This window comes from Leuresthes tenuis, unplaced genomic scaffold (genome assembly GCF_036924035.1).
Source record: "Leuresthes tenuis unplaced genomic scaffold, fLeuTen1.0.hap1 SCAF_6, whole genome shotgun sequence".
NCBI lineage: Eukaryota > Metazoa > Chordata > Actinopteri > Atheriniformes > Atherinopsidae > Leuresthes > Leuresthes tenuis.
Genome location: NW_027325360.1, coordinates 23,725,258 through 23,743,255, shown reverse-complemented (window position 1 = coordinate 23,743,255; position 17,998 = coordinate 23,725,258). Strand labels below are relative to the sequence as shown.

The following is a 17,998-nucleotide window of genomic DNA, read 5'->3' as shown; positions in this document are numbered from 1 at the left end:
TGTGGGAGAGAGGGGAAGAGAGCTGCTGTCTGGGGTTGAAAGGGGGTTCCCTGCTCTGGGAGATCACTCATCTTACCTCTAGCTGAAGTATGGAAAGACAGATATGATGTGCAGCTCCCCTCAGAGTGCAGCCTGGGGGCTTGTTAAGGTGGCTGTACGGTGAAGACCACACGTCTAACCCCTTGCTCCTCGTCTCAGTGGGGCACTCCTGCACTTGATGACGTCAGCAAGGAACAAAGAGAAGAAACTGCAGGAGGAAAGCAGTAAAATGGTAGAGAAATGTTTGACTGCTTATGATCTGGATGATTGTATCTCTTTCTTACAATATTAGAACTTGATTTTCTGACCAGCTTCAACTGGTCATGAAGGTTAAACTTGACCAAGTGTTTCCTGTTTGTTCATAAAAACAAAAATGCGGAAGGAATTCAGTGAACTTTGCATTTTCTGGCTGTGTGATTTGCTGCATCACCAGCTCTTTTCAGACCTGCTTTGACAGGCCTCCTGCCTTTACTCCCTCACCTCACTCTGTCTCTGGTCACCTCAGCTCAGGGGGAAACAGGGCTGTCAGAGGGAGAGTGGCAGGCTAAGCCCGTCTTAACACAGCACCTCAAACCACCTCATAAATACAGGCTTCCTCTTCCAATTTCCAAGCGGCCCATCTACCTCTGTCTACATGCTTACACACTGCTGCATGTCATGGGCCGGGGTGTGAGTTTAAAAATGACCATGAGACATCTGGTGGACTCACAGAGGGTGGAGCTTTGATGTGAAGCTCTGCAGTCCAGTTTAACTTTAGCTGAGCCAAATCCTCTATAGGTAACACAGCAGCGGTGACTCAGGAGCTTAAAGTGGGCTTGAGACTAGATAGCAGGAGTTTAGGTCTCTTGAAACAGATTTGTGAAAGGCTTAGACACAGCAGCATCTATCCACAACCTCAGACTGATTTTTAACTGAAAATAGTACAAAGAAAATATTCGATATGGTGTTGTGGTCTACAGTTTCTTTCTACGGTCTATGAGTTCTGTTTTGCTGTTAGATTCTCTGTTTAAGTGTGTTCTTTTGGTTTTCCATGTTCTGTATTGTAGTTTATTTGTTGGCACTGGTTCACACCCTGCATCTCAGCTACATTGTTTCCTGTTTTATTTATTCAAAGCCTCCTCTCTTGTGTGCTGGTCAGCTGTTCAGTTAACTTCTGTTCTCCTCTGCCTCACCTCCATCTTGTTTGTGATTACCCTCCTTAGTGTATATATTTCTGGGTTTTCTGTGTTCATTTGTCCTTTTTGTAGTGTTTTATCTTGCTATGCTCAGCCTTATTTTTCAGATGTTTTGCGTTCTGGTACCCTTGGCATTGCAACTCCCTCAGTTTTAGTTAATTTGTTACCTCCACCTGCCCTCCTCTACACACACACACACACACACACACACACACACACACACACACACACACTGTGACATGTTGAAACTGGGCAGTTTTGTTTTTGGACAAAAACGAGCTCATTTTTGATTTGGTGCTAGACAAATGAATCAGATGAGTTGGGACAGGGGCATGTTTATCCTAGTATTGTATCACCCCCTCTATTAAACGTTCATTTAGTATTTTCAAAGTGAGGAGACCGAGTTATGTTAGCAAAATGTTTTCCCGTTCTTGTTTCACAGCCCTTCAACAGTTTGGTACCTCCATCATTTTTTTTTTTCTTCCAGAAAATTGTAAATGTTCAGACCGTGGTTTAGCGTTGTTTGGCTGAAATAAGCAGTATTTTGCCTGAAAGGAAAGGGTCATACAGATTGTTCCTCCAAGACCTCTAAACATATTTCAGGAATAAAAGTGCCTTCACAAATGTGTAAGTTATGGGATGTGCACTACTACCCACACTGTGGACAAGGTGAGACAAGGGGTCCATGATTTCAAAAAGAAGAATTATAATCCTGATTTGTCAGACTACAGGACAGTTTTCCAATTAAACTAAGTCAATTGTTTTTGTTCTTTTTGCAAGGTAGTATTCTAACTTATATTTGCGGATGCAGCGACAAACTGTTCATTGACAGAATATTTTTTAGAAGTGTTACAGACTCTTTGCAGTGATTCCCACCACAGAATCATGTCAATTTTTACTGTATGCAGGCCGAGGAGCTGAAGTAACAGTAATTCCCGAGTGGCTTTTAACCCTGTGCCTCAAAAAAAGAGACTTTGTTTTAGGATTCTATGAATATTTTAATGATTTGGGTGATTAAAACCTCTAATTCAAAAGTTATTCTTAAATGACCTATTTGTTAAGGAAATATTTCAGGGAGTGTGGAATCTCTGCAAACATGAAAATATTCTGCCTCTCTGGGACACTTTTTTTTTCTGATACATGATACATCTTAACGGCCTGTAACAAATTAATCTAATTAATTGAAAGATGCTCCTTGTGTTGTGTTGTCCAGACTGTTCAGAAGTGTGTTCCTGCCATCAAATTCAAAAGGAGCATATACATCTACAAGTTTACTCGTCTTTTTTTATTTTACAATAAAAATAATAATCAGTTTTAACATTTGGATATGTTATCATTAATTAATTAAATTCAAAGGTTTAAATGATTAGATTTCTCATTCAGTTTTTACAAGGCCTCCTAACTTTTCCGGTAATAGACTGGTGCTAAACAGACAAAAAAAGATTGTTTTTCTCTTAATTAAATATTGTGGTTTCTGAAAAAGATTATTTTCTGTATCATAAAGTGCATTGAAAGAAAAAGTGCAATCATGTGAGGCAGCTTTTTGATGGGCAGGTTTCACGAGGGAGTTGCGGTGGTGAGAGAGAGGCTGCTCCTTGCCCATCTGGAGGCTTTGGCTACGCTGCTTCTCTGGCCATGAAAGCAAAACTGGTGATTAGCTTAATCTAAACACTCACATCTGACCTGCACAGCTAACAGCAGACTTTACCTGCTGTCCATGTCTGCTTACAGCAGCAGCTTGAATGCTGCTCACATGCAGCTCAGTACTGTTTTAGTGCAAGTTCTCCCAACATCTATAAATATATACTAACAAACAAAAGTACATATATCTATATCTATCTGTATAGAGATATAAGTATATATATATCTATCTATATATATATGTTGTTTTTAACTTTATTTTACAATCATCAAGTAGGTAAAACAAACAACAAGATAGTTTATACTCTATCCAGCCTATCTGTGGCAAGTTTGTAAGATGAGAAAATACAGCAGTTTCTTAGGATTATTTCATTTAAGTATTAAATTTTAGTATTCAGTTTATGCTGAATATATAATTGTTTTTACACTGACATGGGGCTCATTGGCTCAGACAAATATAATACAACAAGCTTAAGATAGTACCTAAAACAAGATTGTATTTAGATGAATTAAAACTGAATAATAAGTTTATGGATCAAAGTTGTAGCATTTCAAATCTTACACGCTTTTCAAAGATATTTTGTAGTACATAAGCAAAAATGAACTGTGGAAAATGAAGGGTGTGGGAATATGGATACATATGGCAGACTGTACATTGCACTATATAAACAGCAGGCAGGGAGGCTGTTGAAGCCTGTCGCTGTGCTCTAGGGCATCACTGACATGAGTGTCACCTTCATGAAGGAGCGTGAAAGCTGTTCCCACTGCAGAGGATTCCTCAGACTGTCGCTCTGATTTTAGCAGCAGAACAGAGTAACAAACGCTTGTGGAGGGTTGTCATCTGCTGCATGCTTCATTAAACACCTGTGAATATGAAGAGCCATTAGGAATTTTGGTCAGGAAAAAAAAATTAAACGTTTCCCACGCTGTTAGCAGAATTCTAAAGTTCACAAACTTAGCAGGAGGAGAGGCTAATTAATAACTGGGACTTTAATCTGTTCATGAGTTTCTGATACTAATTACACCTACAGATTCTCACAATTTAATGAGTTGCAGATGACATGAACAGTGTGATGGTGGAAATTCTGCATCTGAATTTGGCAGCAAATTGTCGTTTACATTAAAAAAAAAAAAGAAAAAAGAAAACATCAAATAAAGATGATCTCTTTTCAGAAGAATGAATCAAAACGAGTCAACAGTTTTCGATGTAATTTTCCGTCTTTATATAGTGCAGATTAGACAAATATACTGTATGTCACAGCTGAAACGTAATGTTGTCCTGTTTTTAAAAAGCTGACTCAGTAGAGGAGTCACAGTTGACGTGGGTGGGTGTCTGGGGTAAATGCTCCCATGTCTCAAAGCGCTGCTTATTCTTGCTGCACGGTGCTCATGATGAACTTTCTGATGGAAAGATGCTTCTGCTGGAAAATGAACATCAGAGGGGCCTGTTTGTCTGTCATGAAGCTGCGTTCTGCTTCAGTTTGTCTTCCGTGATTGTTTCTCACTGTCAGCGAGGACCTGATACTCTGATGAGCCAAATGTGAGTCAAAGCTAACATTCTTTTTTTTTAATTAATCTATTCAGGAATATGAACTAGTTTAGCATTCAAATCATCTCCTGTTAAACTATCTTAGTGAGATTAGGTGAAAGCCAAAAGTTAAACATGTACAGAAATTTAACAAGGAAAGTAGATAATCACAAACGTTTCAATCATATTTTGTTTAAATAGAATCAATCAATGAAGTTAAAATACTTCTTCTGTATAAAATTCCACAACAAGCACCACAGCATTGCTTTCCTAAATGTCTGTGCATTTCACAGTTGAATTTTGTCCACAAATGATTAATTTTTTGTCCATCTGGACTGTTGCAGTTGTCGGGTAAAGGGCTGCGGTGAATCAGGTGGGAAGTCACTGAGCAATGCTTCGCTCTGTTCCGAAGTTGTAGTGAAACTGTAAAGAGAAGAAGAAGAGAATGTACACACAGAAAAACAGAACAAAACTATCACCAACCGAAAAATAAATCAAAATAAAAGCACAGCCACTAAAATCACCCAAATAAATAAAGAAACAAAATGACCGTGTAAGAACATAACTGATTTGAAATTGAAGAATTTGAGGTGTTGATTGAAACTTATTTTAATAATATTCACCCAAATTGAAATTACAACTATTCAGAGCAGAACTATATAGTTGTCAAGAAAGAAATTTGGGAAACATGAAGAACCAGTGTCCCCTTGTGGCAGGACATGGACATCACTAATAACATATAGAGATTATGTCAAACATTCCTGGTTCATTTGACATAAAGTACAAGTTAGACTGTATAGTTTAAAAAAATATTAGATACAATGAATTAGATATTGTAAAGTCATTTTTTGTTAAGTATTTTTTATATGTTTTTTTTTGCCACAGACATAAAATGGCTTATTTAGACACAAAACCAAATATAATAAAACGAGCATTGAATGTTAACACAGTCGATGACGCTTTAGGCCCTGACAACAATCTAAAGCCACAGCATGTCAGAGTCACATAAATAACTGACTCTTTCTCAGTGTTACTATGAAGTTTAGTGCTTCCACGACCAGGGTGAAAAAAGTCAGTTTTCACAAGCACATAAACATCTGGCTTTAAGTTGCCTGTCATAAAAATGACTTCTGTGCAGTGTGATATACAGTATGTTAGATAGATCTATCTATCTATATCTATATCTATATACATACACCCATATATATGTATGTATGTATGTATGTATGTATTGTATACTGTATTTACATATCTATACATATGTGTATATATGAAAAAGTCAAAGTTCTAAAAGAAAGTCAGTCAATGTGGAGTCAACAGAACAGAACAGAACAACGGGTTTCAGCAAAAGAGTTTCACAAATATATGTAACATGCACAGCTTTCCTGTAAGATGCTGCATGTTCAAGTTGGTGACAGAAGTAATTCTCACTTCACAGTTAAAACAGTTGTATTACTGCAACACAGCACTAGGTGATGCTATATGATCACTGAAATAAGTTTCAAACTCTCCAACAGAAGCCACTGAGAAACAATAGCTGAAAATTTGAAATTGGGTGCTCGCTATGAAAAAAAAACACCTTCACTGATTTTCATCTACTTGAGGGGAAACAGCAAGTTACCCTAAACCTGTCACATATCACAGGCCTATTATTTGTGAAAGAATTCAACCCCCAACCACCCCCCGACCACACACACACACGCACACACAAATCAGTCTCAACATCTGGCACAGTAAATAAATATTCCAGTGTGTGTGTGCGTGTGTGTGTGTGTGTGTGTGTGTGTGTGTGTGTGTGGATGATGGATGGGGGAATGGGGTGTTATCAGGGAGAGCATGTATCAATGTCTGCCAGTTTTACACACAGGCTGACAGGACAGTGACACACTAGAACATGGGCGGCAGTCACCCAGACGAGCCGAGCTTCATTTCCTGTCCCTGCTCCACTGCCAAAAATATGTGACATGTTGTCTTCATTAATTCCACCTCTATTTGGAGCTCTCCCTCTCACACAACCCTGTACACTACTGTCCTTACATACATTCGCGCTGAAACGCACACACATTCACATACATGCATAACCAGGCACAGAAACACACATACACTGATAATTCCCTACAAGCACTAAAAACCAATCATACATAGGTGCTAATGAAAATCTTGTCATGTGTGCATACACGCTTCTTTCCACTCTAGCATACTCCCTCTGAAAATCATTAGCCAGCCGCCAAAAACATTTTTCAGCAGAGCAAACTACATAAAGATGTCACTTTAAATCGCTTACTAATTAACACTTAAAAAGACACAAATTAGATATGCGTGGCTAAAAGCAATTATAATATCCGCAAGTTTTGCGAGTCATTTGGGAAATGAAAAGAATGCCTAATTGCTGGAACCAACATCATCTGAGACATGGCTTAAGTGATGCCTGTTAGGAAATGGTCTTATCTACAACTGCGGCTGTGATTACAACAGTTTTCCTCAATTACATGTGCATATGGAGAATTCTACAAAGGATATTTATTTCGTGAATCTATGTTTTTCTAATAAAAACGAAGAAACTAGAATCTGTGCAGAAAGCACATCTTGTTTCTGAGATGGGGAAAAGAAACTCTGCTGTCATGCAAAGCAGACAGTGACCTCTTCTGGACAACAGGAGAAGCAAGTTTCATCCAAAAGCAATGACAAAAGTCAGGGGAAATTTATTGATAAAAAAGTTTTTCCTAATTTCAGAACTGTGCCTTTGTTGTTTTACATAATGTAACCACGAATGAGGTGCCAACAGAGCACAGAAAACAGAGCTGGCATTCATTCAACAGTGTATTACAGAAAAATAAAAAAAAGGTGCAGACTTTTTCCAGCTTTTTAGCAGGAAAATCACTGACTATATCCCCCCATTGTTCTGTACATCTCATCATGGGATAATAACAAGAGGAGAGAAGTAAAAATAACACAATGGTGAGGGATGCTTCCACTTGGAAACTAATTATCAAGCTAAGCTGTGACTTATCCTCATCAGCCTGGCCCCACCATTAATCTTGTGCTGTCGTCCACTTCACTAAATCCTGTGTGTTACACTATCTCACATTTACTTCATCAGCTCCAGCGCGGCTGTAATTAATGATTTCTCATGCCCTTCCCTTCTCTTCCCCAGCTCAGCTCACCATGTGTCCTCCTGCTAATCACACTCTCTGAGAAGAAAAGGAAGGAGGAGGAAGCAAGTGTGTAGGGAGAAGAAAAAAAAGACGAGAACATATAGGATGAGCAGTCAGCCTGTCTCAACCCTGGACACACACACACACACACACACACACACACACGAACACGTACATACCATTAATACCTGCACCGACAATGAGCTTCATTCAAATGACCATATGACAAGATGGCGACTCTGTGTGATTTGGATAGTATATGACAGAAGACAGAGGCAGAGTGCAGAACAGACACCCGGTTTGATGAGGGAGTGTTTGCCTTGTAACACATCTCAAACCCAACAGCACCTGTTCTTTTACAGTGGTCTGTCACTTCCTGGCAGTTCTGATACCAAGATACCGTGCTAATGAGAGAGAAGGGGGGTTGTCACTCTCTTTAAAGAACACACGCACACACAGAGACACACAAAGGCATGCTGATTCTCTTTCTCTCGCTCTCACAAACACATGAAGTATAAAAAAGGAGCTGCTCACAAATGATTTTCTTCCCACAGATGCCTGTAGGCTACAGTATTTCATCAGAAATAGGAAGAACTTTGTCGTGCTTAATATTTGCTCAACACAATCTCAAACTTTTTAACTATGAAGCTGATTAGAAACCTAAAAAGTTAAACATGTGGAATGTGACCAGAAAGGGCCATTAAGATGTGCAGCACTGTGGGAGATGCTAGATTGAGCTGTTGGAGGAAAGAACTGGGGAATAAAAGTCAAGTGTTTTGGAACAGGAGATGAAGCTTTTAAGAGAGAATGGCTGCCTAGCATAGCCATGCTTTTATTCAATTGGGGCTTAGTGGAGCCAACAGGGCCTCGCTGTCTCAGACACTTAATTACAACCCCAAGACCGTTTGCTTTGCATTCTGGGCCAGCGGCGTCAGTGGCAGTCGAGCGTTGCAGCCTCTACTCACTTCCTCCTCGATCTCTGCCAGGGATTTGATCGTAATGCCCATTAAATTGACTTGCTGCATCTGAAATCAAAAGCAGGGAAAGGAGGAGGGAGAGGAAGAAGAAGAAGAAAAAACACAAGAAACATGGCGGTTAGGCTCATGGCTAAGTAAGCATGCTTAAAATCTTTAATCCTCTCCCTCTCTGTGTCAATACAAACGGGGCTATAGTGACAACCACTGCCAGCCAGCCAAATGGACTGCATTGAGCCAGCTCTGCCTGACTGCATGCATTCATCACTCAGAAGAGAGGAAAGAAAAGGAAAGAAGTGAGAGGAAGGAAAGGAAAGGACAGAAGAGGTATGCACCTGAAGAGACACGGTAAGAGAGGGAACTACCATTATTACTCTCATGTTACATATAGACCTGTCCAGGGTGTACCCCGCCTCTCGCCTGATGACCGCTGGGATAGGCTCCAGCCCCCCCGCGACCCGACCGACGGATTAAGTGGGTATAGAAAATGGATGGATGGATGTTACATATATTAATAAAGATAATATGATGGATTGCACAACAACCTGAAAGATTTTTTTACCTCTGTGGGTTTGTCATGAAATTTCTCTGAGATCACAAAGGGCACATCATCCAGAGCTGCAACAGACGAAAAAACAAAGTAAAAATTTGACTTTTAAACAAAACCAAATTACTTCCTATTCTTCTATTTCTTCAAGACTAAATGTGGGATTATAAAACAGCAAAGCTATCAACATCCCCAGCCACCCTGACACCTCCCCTCCTTCAGTCTACTGAGAGAAGATGAAAGGCTTTTTTATTCTCTGCTACATTTGAACACCTCCACTCTCTCCTCCAACCCAGCCCTTTTCCAACCCTCTTCCAGTTTAATTACTCTTGATTATTCCCGATTCTGTCTTGTCTGAAAGATGTTCACCTCTGAAACAAAGACACACTCACACTAGGCACAGAAAAGCGGAAAGAAGAGAGACAAAACATTCACCAGATATCAAATTTGCATGAAAATAAGCCACACTGTTCAGCCGGCAAAAGTGGATTGAAATGAGGACTTGCCAGGAGCGTGGTGGTATAATTAGCATTTGACCAAACAAACGAGCTTCAACAGAGCTATAATTAAGCAGGCCTGTAATTAAGTGTATGCCCTTTATCATAATGATCGTGGTTAAAATGGTGTGATGGCTGCCAGTTGATTATTAATGGTGTAACCCGTCCTGAATGCATCCTGCACTGGAATCAAGGTGTCATGACTGTCAGGCTAGAGAGCAGCCCTTTGTTTATAAAATACATTAGGGCCCAAATTAACACAGGGTGACAAGAGACACAAAGCCTCTCGTTTCCAGGCTGAAAGGAAACCTGCAGCTGCTCAGCTCCATTTAAAAACTCCCAAATCTGGAAGCACAAAACTTGCTGGTGCTGGCTTCAACAAGAGCTCTAAATATCAAGAGGTCGAACTCCCAACTGTTTCTCTTTAAGCCAGGGTCCATCAGACCACTGGCACAGGAAAAGGAACTCATAAACCGAAGCCAAAGCTCTTCGTGAGTCATGGTTTGGGATTTGATGCTCCTATTACGTTTTCTTGTTGGAAGCAATAGTCAAAGTATGAAATTACAAAATTCCCTCACTTTGACACTTATGTGACTTGCTATCCTCTATTGGCTGTTACGTAGATCTATGGTTTGGCATTTTCCATGCAAGTGTAGTACAATGTGATCTTTGTAATCAAAGCATGACCCTCTCCCTAAGGACCAAAGGAAAGCTTTTTGAGTTTCTTGGCTTCCAATCATCTGCGTGCTGCTTTTAAAGTGGTGCTTTAAGCTGTGAGCTGTGAGCATGCTTTGACGGTCATAATTCCAAAGATGATGTGTTAAATGTTTACCATCTTCAACAGTTTAACATAAGCTTATTAACACCTAAAAGGTGAAGCTACAAATATCTAATATTATTAAAAAAATAATATTTAAGTTTTTCCCCTTAAAACCACAAATGTCACACTCACTGTGTCAAGCATCACCAAAGTCATAAAAATGTATCCTCTGGGCAACATGAACATCTGTACCTAATTTCATAGTAACCCATCCAATAGTTATTAAGATAATCCCGCCTGGATCAAAGTGGTGCACCAACAAATGAACAGACAGTGCCATTCTTAAAACCATAGTCGATACTTGGCTAGTAAGCTGCTTAGTGGAGGGATTCAAAAGATGTTAAAAGCCAAGACACAACTTTTGCCACAGCAGCTTCGAACTTGTGGATATCTGGAGCATAAAGCCAGCCAAGGCAAGTGGTATGATGGCTTGCTCAAGCTTATAACTACAAGCAAATAAACGTGCACTACTGTGTCGCTGGCAGCACCAATACCAGGCAGAAGTAGGCAGCAAGAATACATTTAAATCAATAGCCAGCAGTGGGAAGCAGAGATTGCGGCTGCTGATGGATCTACGTGGCATGGACAGATGAATGCAGAGAGCTGAAGGCCAGAGAGTTGCTTTATTGCTCAAGGATTACATTTAAAACCAGGTCTCACTTTGTATTCCCCGACCATCTATACTAGAGAGCCCATCTTACATCTAGACAAATGGAGAGGCACCGGAGATGACTTGGTGGTAAGGAATGCAGGCTGTACTCTAAAGTAATCTTGAGGTGCAAAGGGCAAAAATAATGTAAATTGAATCCTCTGACCAGGAATCCCACTATGAAGCATGTTTGAGCCGCTGAAATGGCCAGGCTACACCCCATTAACCCATGAGTGTATTGCAGTGTGGGGAATTGGATAGTTATTTGGCATTTGGAGTATATGAGAGCAGTCAATACGAAAACATCTGGCAGGACTTTTGGTACACTGACTATGATCATGATGGTGATGATGATGACTGTGAGCACAGAGGTGGCGTTAAGTAAGGAGGACCCTGTGGCTTGAGTGATTGTAGTGTAAAGAACGAAGTCAGCACAGGGCCCGTGTGGATCATTGCCTTATTAATGGCTCCGTCAGGTGCGATGAGCAATGGCTGCATTGTCATCTCCAGCCCCTGGGCACAGATGAATGGCTGTTTCAGGGCAGGAAGGGCTCCCTCGTACGCTGGGCTGAGCACTAATCCCTCACTCTTCCATTGTTGGATGCACTGTCACCCAGGACCTCAGCAACACTATACATCGCATTTCCAGGGCTCCAACAGACATAGCTGTGCATAACATGAGCTCCGAAATACCCACACACACACGCACAATCACATAAACCACATCAAGTTGTGAACATTGACTGATGGAAAAAAAATATGCGTGGGTGATCAAGCGTACCCCATATTACCTGAACCACAACTCAAGAGTCTCACTTTAGGAATGTTGATGAACTTTTATTTTACACTTCACTAATCCAGCACAATTGCATTGATCTCCGTCTGGTATGATTACTTGGGTGAATCGGTCTTGCTCCTGAATTAAGTGAGGAAGTCAAAGTCGAGGCAATAACAAGCAAACAAGAGAGAACATCTACAACATTTTTTTAAAATCTGTTATTCTGTTGTTCTGTAGCATAAGATCTTAGGGAAATGATAACCAAGAGAGCCCAGAAAAAGCTTGAAGTTTTCTCTGGAAGCTGCTTTATTTCACATTCCAAACAATTGGTTTCTTTCCCTTTCTGTGTGTAGCCAGGCTAGACACTGCAATGCCTTCCGTATCGATGTGACTCTCAATTTGAGCCAGATTCTTTATGCAGACCATGGAAATGCTATTCCTGTTGCAGACCCTGCTCTCTGTCAGCAATGCAGTTAATGGTGAGTAGATGAACAGAGAGCTGGAGGAGGACCCCCTATGCCCACTCACAGCCCTTAGCCCCACTCTGACATGAGAAATAGTGCCCAGGCCTGACAGCATCTCGGAGACATATTGTAGTTTATTTTGTCGCCCGGGCATGCCATCTGTGCCATTCCAATGGAGGGTGTGTGTTCAGGCTGCTGGAGAAGAGAGGGCGCAAGGCTCTGGGTCCCTCAGTAGCTCTGCAGCCGCGGCAGGTCATTAGTCAAATTGCCTAATGAGAGAGAATACAAATGGCCCCCTACCCTGACAGGAGGAATTTTGGAGGTGTCAGAGCTCCTGACCCGTGCTATGAGAACAGATGATAGCGAGTTGCTATTTTCAGATTCTTTTAATGACTATGGCTCTGTGAAACCCATTCTTTTTCTTTTATCTTTTCCCCACTTTTTCAAACCCTGTTGACAGATGAGTGGAAAAAAAGGAAAAACTTTTCAATACATTAAAAATCTCACTTGCAAAATTGGAATTGTAACTTTTAAATTATTCAAATGTTTACTTGGAAGTCAATTAACATTCAAAAAGGCGTATAATATTGATACAAAAACAGATTATGATGTTGAGGGTTTCTGATAATGTATTTTTATTTGTCTCTGCTGGCTGTGTGCAGCGTGTTTCTTCAGTCTCACTGAAGTGTGTGCAACCTTCTGTTGCAATTCTCCTGACAGCAAGATGGTTAGTTTATACTTAAATATTAATTTCATTTCATCTGAATGTTGGAAAATGTAAACAAGTTTAAAAGGTTTGTGAATACTGAGAGTACTGTGTAAGATATCCAGTGGATTAAACTGTTTATAGTTACACACTACAGGCTGGGGGCTGCAAAACAAAATAGATGTGTGGAGAAAAACTGGAGGAGAATCACAATCATTCCATATACGCTTACTTTGTCCACTTTTATGATCCTTTGTGAAAAGTAATGAACACACCATCAAATACCTTACTTATACATATGGGTAATTATATTATGAAGCATTGTGAAACATAGTTGGACATACTGTGGACATACTGTAAAAACTAGCAGCAAACACATATCTCATTGAAATGATATAAAATTCATCAGTGTTAAAGTTATTTATCTATTTTTTTTGGCATCAGATGTATATGACAAGCTAATGTAGAATGACCCACTTTCTTTTCCATATGTGACAAGCAGTTCTTGAAATCTGGTTAAGGATCTGAAGCGGTGCGATTTACCGTGAGATGACTGCAAAAACAGCGGTATAATTCAAAGACGCTGAGGGGTGTCTTCATGTGTGATAACTTCTCTCACAAACATGTATCCAAGTTAGAAGAAATTTTGTCCAAATGTTGAGCTGTGAGGTTATCTTGTATTACTATAGAATCAATTTTAATAATCCTTCAAAGTTGTAATAACAGGAGAAATACTGGGAGAACCCTTTTCTATTGGCTGGTTATTGAGAGCTCTCTTGAAACTAAATGGACAATCAGACTTTAATCAGCAGCACAGACTATTTTAAGACGCTGCCATGGCACTGGCATTGATCCCCAGCTGTGGCTGCTGGTAAATGTGCAGCAGAATGTGTGTATAAATGGGGTACGCCTCTCTGGACAAGTGTAAAAGCTGGCAGAGGGCTGACAGTAAATTGCATGTGCCGGATGGGACACAGCAGAAGGCACAATTACACAAATCCCCTCTTAATTAGCGGTTCTGTGGGCAAACTAACCCGTAATGATGCGAGGGATGTGGCGAGCCCCAGAAATCCTAACAAGAAACACTCAGCAGCACTGGAGACTGGGTCATATGGCCCCAGCTCCCCTGAAGTAGTGACTGACGCATGATCTGTTTTGATCAGTGCGACTGCAGGAGATGATTCCCATGTAGCGCAGCTCCCTACCACTCTGAGCCCTTGCTTAGCTACTTGCCCTCTGGACTGTGGGTAAAGCAGCAGGCCCTATGTGGTTGAGGGTGGCATTATTAAGTTTTCCTTGCTCACAGTACCGGGCAATGTAAAGTGGCATCTCACACAGTGAGTAATGAACTGTGCCAGGGCGGAAGCAGGAGGGATGACAGCCAAAGAGGCCTCCTTGGCAGCCACTAACCTGGGCATCCACTAATTCATCATTCCCTAGAACCAATCCACCAATGCCTCACTGCCATTTGTCATTAATTATGCTAATAAGGATACCATTACTCTCCTGATGAAACAGGAGACTGTTATTAGTATAATACATTTACAGTGTAATACATATGCATTTGCTTATTAGTTTTACTCTCTGAAGAGTCAGACTTCAAAAAGAGATGTTTTCCAGTGCTTAAATAAAACTGCAATGCAATTTCTTCCACAGGTGAGGCAGGGACATCTGCAACTGTTCTATAATTATTCACTATTCCCAGCTCCATAGCAAAAAAAAAAACAAAAAAACAAGGCTTCTTCTGTGTAAAAACACTGATGTGTTTGAGTTTTTTTCACAACATACTTCATGGTTCTAAGCAAACCAGTCTGAGCAGAACTATTTAATATAGCTTCTGGGAGCCCCAGATGCCCTTTTCCAAAACGACTTCATTCCCAGGCTCTCATTGTGCTTTCTAAATCATACCACAGTATGTATTAGAAGATCATTAATTACAAACTTAACAAGTCAGCAGAGCCATTAAAAGATCTTTAAGGCATATTTGACCATAAATCTCCTTAAACTATATTTAATGACTAGATTTTTGTGAAATATTTTTTATCAAGTTCTAATTAGATGTGTGATAACAAACCCTGCTGTACATGGGGCAGATGAGGGCACCGTGACAGGCCCATCCATTGAGGCCGTCCACGTCTGGACACTGAAACTAATGGAGCACTGCCTCTATCTCAGGGATGGATAGAAAGCAATGAGGGATGAGACTCCACAGTCCAGTCTGGCCTGCAAATGCAAAGCCATTTGAAATCCTTTTTTGACTGTAATAAAGGTTCAAAACTGCCTTTGGGCCTCAGGCTCCAGTCAAAAATTCCATTAGGATTCATACAGGATTGGTCCTAAAAAACCTAATGACACCATAATGCTGGAATTGGTCATGTTTTGTCACCAAACCTAGATGGTCCAGTAAGATTTCTATAATATGAATTACATACAAGTCATCAGCTCTATTTCAAGCTTTGTTTCAATCCAGTTGAACTGAATATGTAATTGTGTCTCAATGGTTTAGAATAGCTTATAAACAATAACTTTAAAAATCATACAATAAAATTAATGACTGATGATTTACATTATTTCTGTAATACATGATTCACAAACCATACATAAACTCAAAATGATATCTAAAAACAACCATGACAAAATTAAGCTGTTGGGAAAATTACACAATCCAAAACACGTAATGTATAAAACCCACGTTGGTCCACAGAGGACAACACAATAAAGGCTAAAAAAACACAAGATTACTAAAACGTCAAGACTCCCAAATTGTTATATACTTGCCATGAGTTGCCTATATTTTGAATTGTGTGCAAATGCCATAAAAATTGCCCCCCAAAAAAATTGCCAATCTTAACAAGCCCAAAGGAGGGAAGAGCCAGTTGCATTCACCCTTGGATTGTCTTACAATTCAGACTAACATTATTGAGAGTTATTGAACTTTTTAACTGTACAGTCAGCCCTGCTGATTAGGTTGAGAAAGGTAGAAATCATTTTAGAAAACAACATTATTTTGTTTTAGCTATCAATTTCTGTAAAAGCTGCCCTACACAAATGGATAAAACTACTTTTCCATTTCACTATTTTAAAGCCAAGAAGACTGGAATGTTTACTTTAGCATAGCACTTTGTTTACAGCATGAGAAGATAGGATCATAAGATGATTAAATTAGTAAGTAAGTCAATTATAAGCTATAGATTTATTATTAAGAAATTAAACATTCCTTCAGTTGTTCATGAATGTGTGTTTGTGCGTATATGTGCACTTAGTGTAAATACTATTCCCCCACTAGAACATTCTCCCTCTCTTTTTTGCCTTTTGCTGACCAGGGAAATTAAGAAGCAAAACGTGGGTTTTAAGAGCATTCCTTTCATGTCTTGATGTAAGCTTTGGCATTACTTCAAACATCGGGATCGGTTTCATAGAAATCCCATTCCATCTAAAGTAAAAGCACGGCAGTAAATCTGCCCATGCCTCCCCCATAACACTTCCATAAATGATTCATTCAGCTCAGTTTAGCTGATGCAAAACAGAATGTTAGTGACTTGTGGATGAAGCCTGGGTTGCAAAAGGAGGACAAAACAAGCTGTTCAGTAATTTCATTAATCTATAATAGAGAAAGAGGGGAGAAAGAAGTGAGAATAAGATGGCATACACTTATAATAACTGTTGTGTCACTATTCGGGGGTTGTGTTTTTTAATCCCTCAGCCTAAAGAATTGTGTTATTCTAAAATATAACCCCAGCGGTGCAGAAGCAGCTGAGATCCATCATGGTTTGAGATAAGACCCGGCTGATCTCTTCCCTCTGCACAGCCTTGCCCAGAACTACAGGGGGAGATAAGATGGAACTTTTGTTTGAAACCTGATGAGAAGCCTCTTAATGAAACTGCTGCGCCAAAAATAATCTTTTTTCTCCATGTTAGTCAATCAAGAAATGGTGTAGTTGGGGGGGAAAAAAGAGGAGAAAGAAAGTAATTTTGCATAATCAGTGAGCACCATCTGGAACAATTAACCAAATTCCACAGAACTCAGAGGATCAGTCATATTGGCTTATTAAAGATCCAGAATTATACAAGTAATAAATCCTTGGAAAAACGAAGCGTACCCCTGCCTGTCACGACTATTTTAACTTCAAATACAGTGGAATACTTGATAAGGCTGAAAAGAGGAGATTAATATATGCAAATTATGTCGAGCATTTAAAAGCCCCCAACAACTGTCTCGTTTTTTTCTGTCTCTTATTACAGGGCTTTATGTTTTATTCATACACCAACTCACCTGTCATTTCATAAGCTATAATATTATGAGGGTATTATTAAACAGTATAAAGTGGAGCTTTAATTGGAAAGCTCCATTGCATTTTCCAATTATTTGTAGCAAATTAAAAGCAGATGCACATAGTTTAATAAGAATTCTAATATTGTTTCCTGAGAATCAAAAATCACTGTCATTCTGCCAAGATATTTTGCAAACCCAAGTTAATTTTGAGCCTCCTATTTTTTTCCTCCTCCTTCTCCACTGAAGGATGAACTGTCTAGTGCCTGTTAATTGAAGTTCCCCTAATGGATAGGGAAATAATTGCTCTCCATATTATGTTAGATCAGGGCCAGTGTCAGGATCTATTTTTGATTAATGCTATAGATATGCAAATGTATTACTTTTTATTAGATTTACCTTTTTATCAGGTGGATGCCTGCTGAATACTATATGTTGTTTTGCTCATAATAAAGAGAGACTGCAATGCAACAGACATCAAATTGTTTTCTTTAGGATTTCTAGACTGATTTCTAACACATTTACTTTTGTTTTAAAAGATATCTGCTTTTTAGACAGATTTCTTGAAAGCACATACAATTACCTTTAAAATATCCTGATTTACTGTCAGTGTTTGAATAATAGACCTAATTGCCAAAAGGACTTGGCATGGATCAAAGCAATGCCGGTGAAGAAAAGCAAAAGGTTGGGGCTGCTATGAAAACTTGATAACTTTTCAAATGAGCCTGAACTGTCAAGTGATGGAGGGCTGCAAA

The 17,998-nt window shown here is 39.7% G+C and overlaps 1 protein-coding gene across 6 annotated transcripts in view; it reads right to left on the bottom strand.

Annotated features, from left to right (window-relative positions):
* Positions 1-4,054: 4,054 nt before the first annotated feature.
* The window catches only part of mvb12bb (multivesicular body subunit 12Bb), a 35,505-nt gene continuing 21,561 nt past the window's right edge, over positions 4,055-17,998 (bottom strand). For 3 of the 6 annotated variants that reach the window (XM_072388335.1, XM_072388336.1, XM_072388337.1), the window contains exons 8-9: positions 8,504-8,563; positions 4,055-4,806 (exon numbers count right to left, since the gene is read on the bottom strand). In XM_072388335.1, coding sequence (XP_072244436.1) covers positions 4,577-4,806; positions 8,504-8,563 — 290 coding nt within the window. In that variant the 3' untranslated portion in view covers positions 4,055-4,576. Of the gene's footprint in view, positions 4,807-8,503; positions 8,564-9,074; positions 9,131-17,998 lie in introns of all 6 variants that reach the window. The other 3 variants (XM_072388339.1, XM_072388340.1, XM_072388338.1) reach the window with 2 other exon arrangements.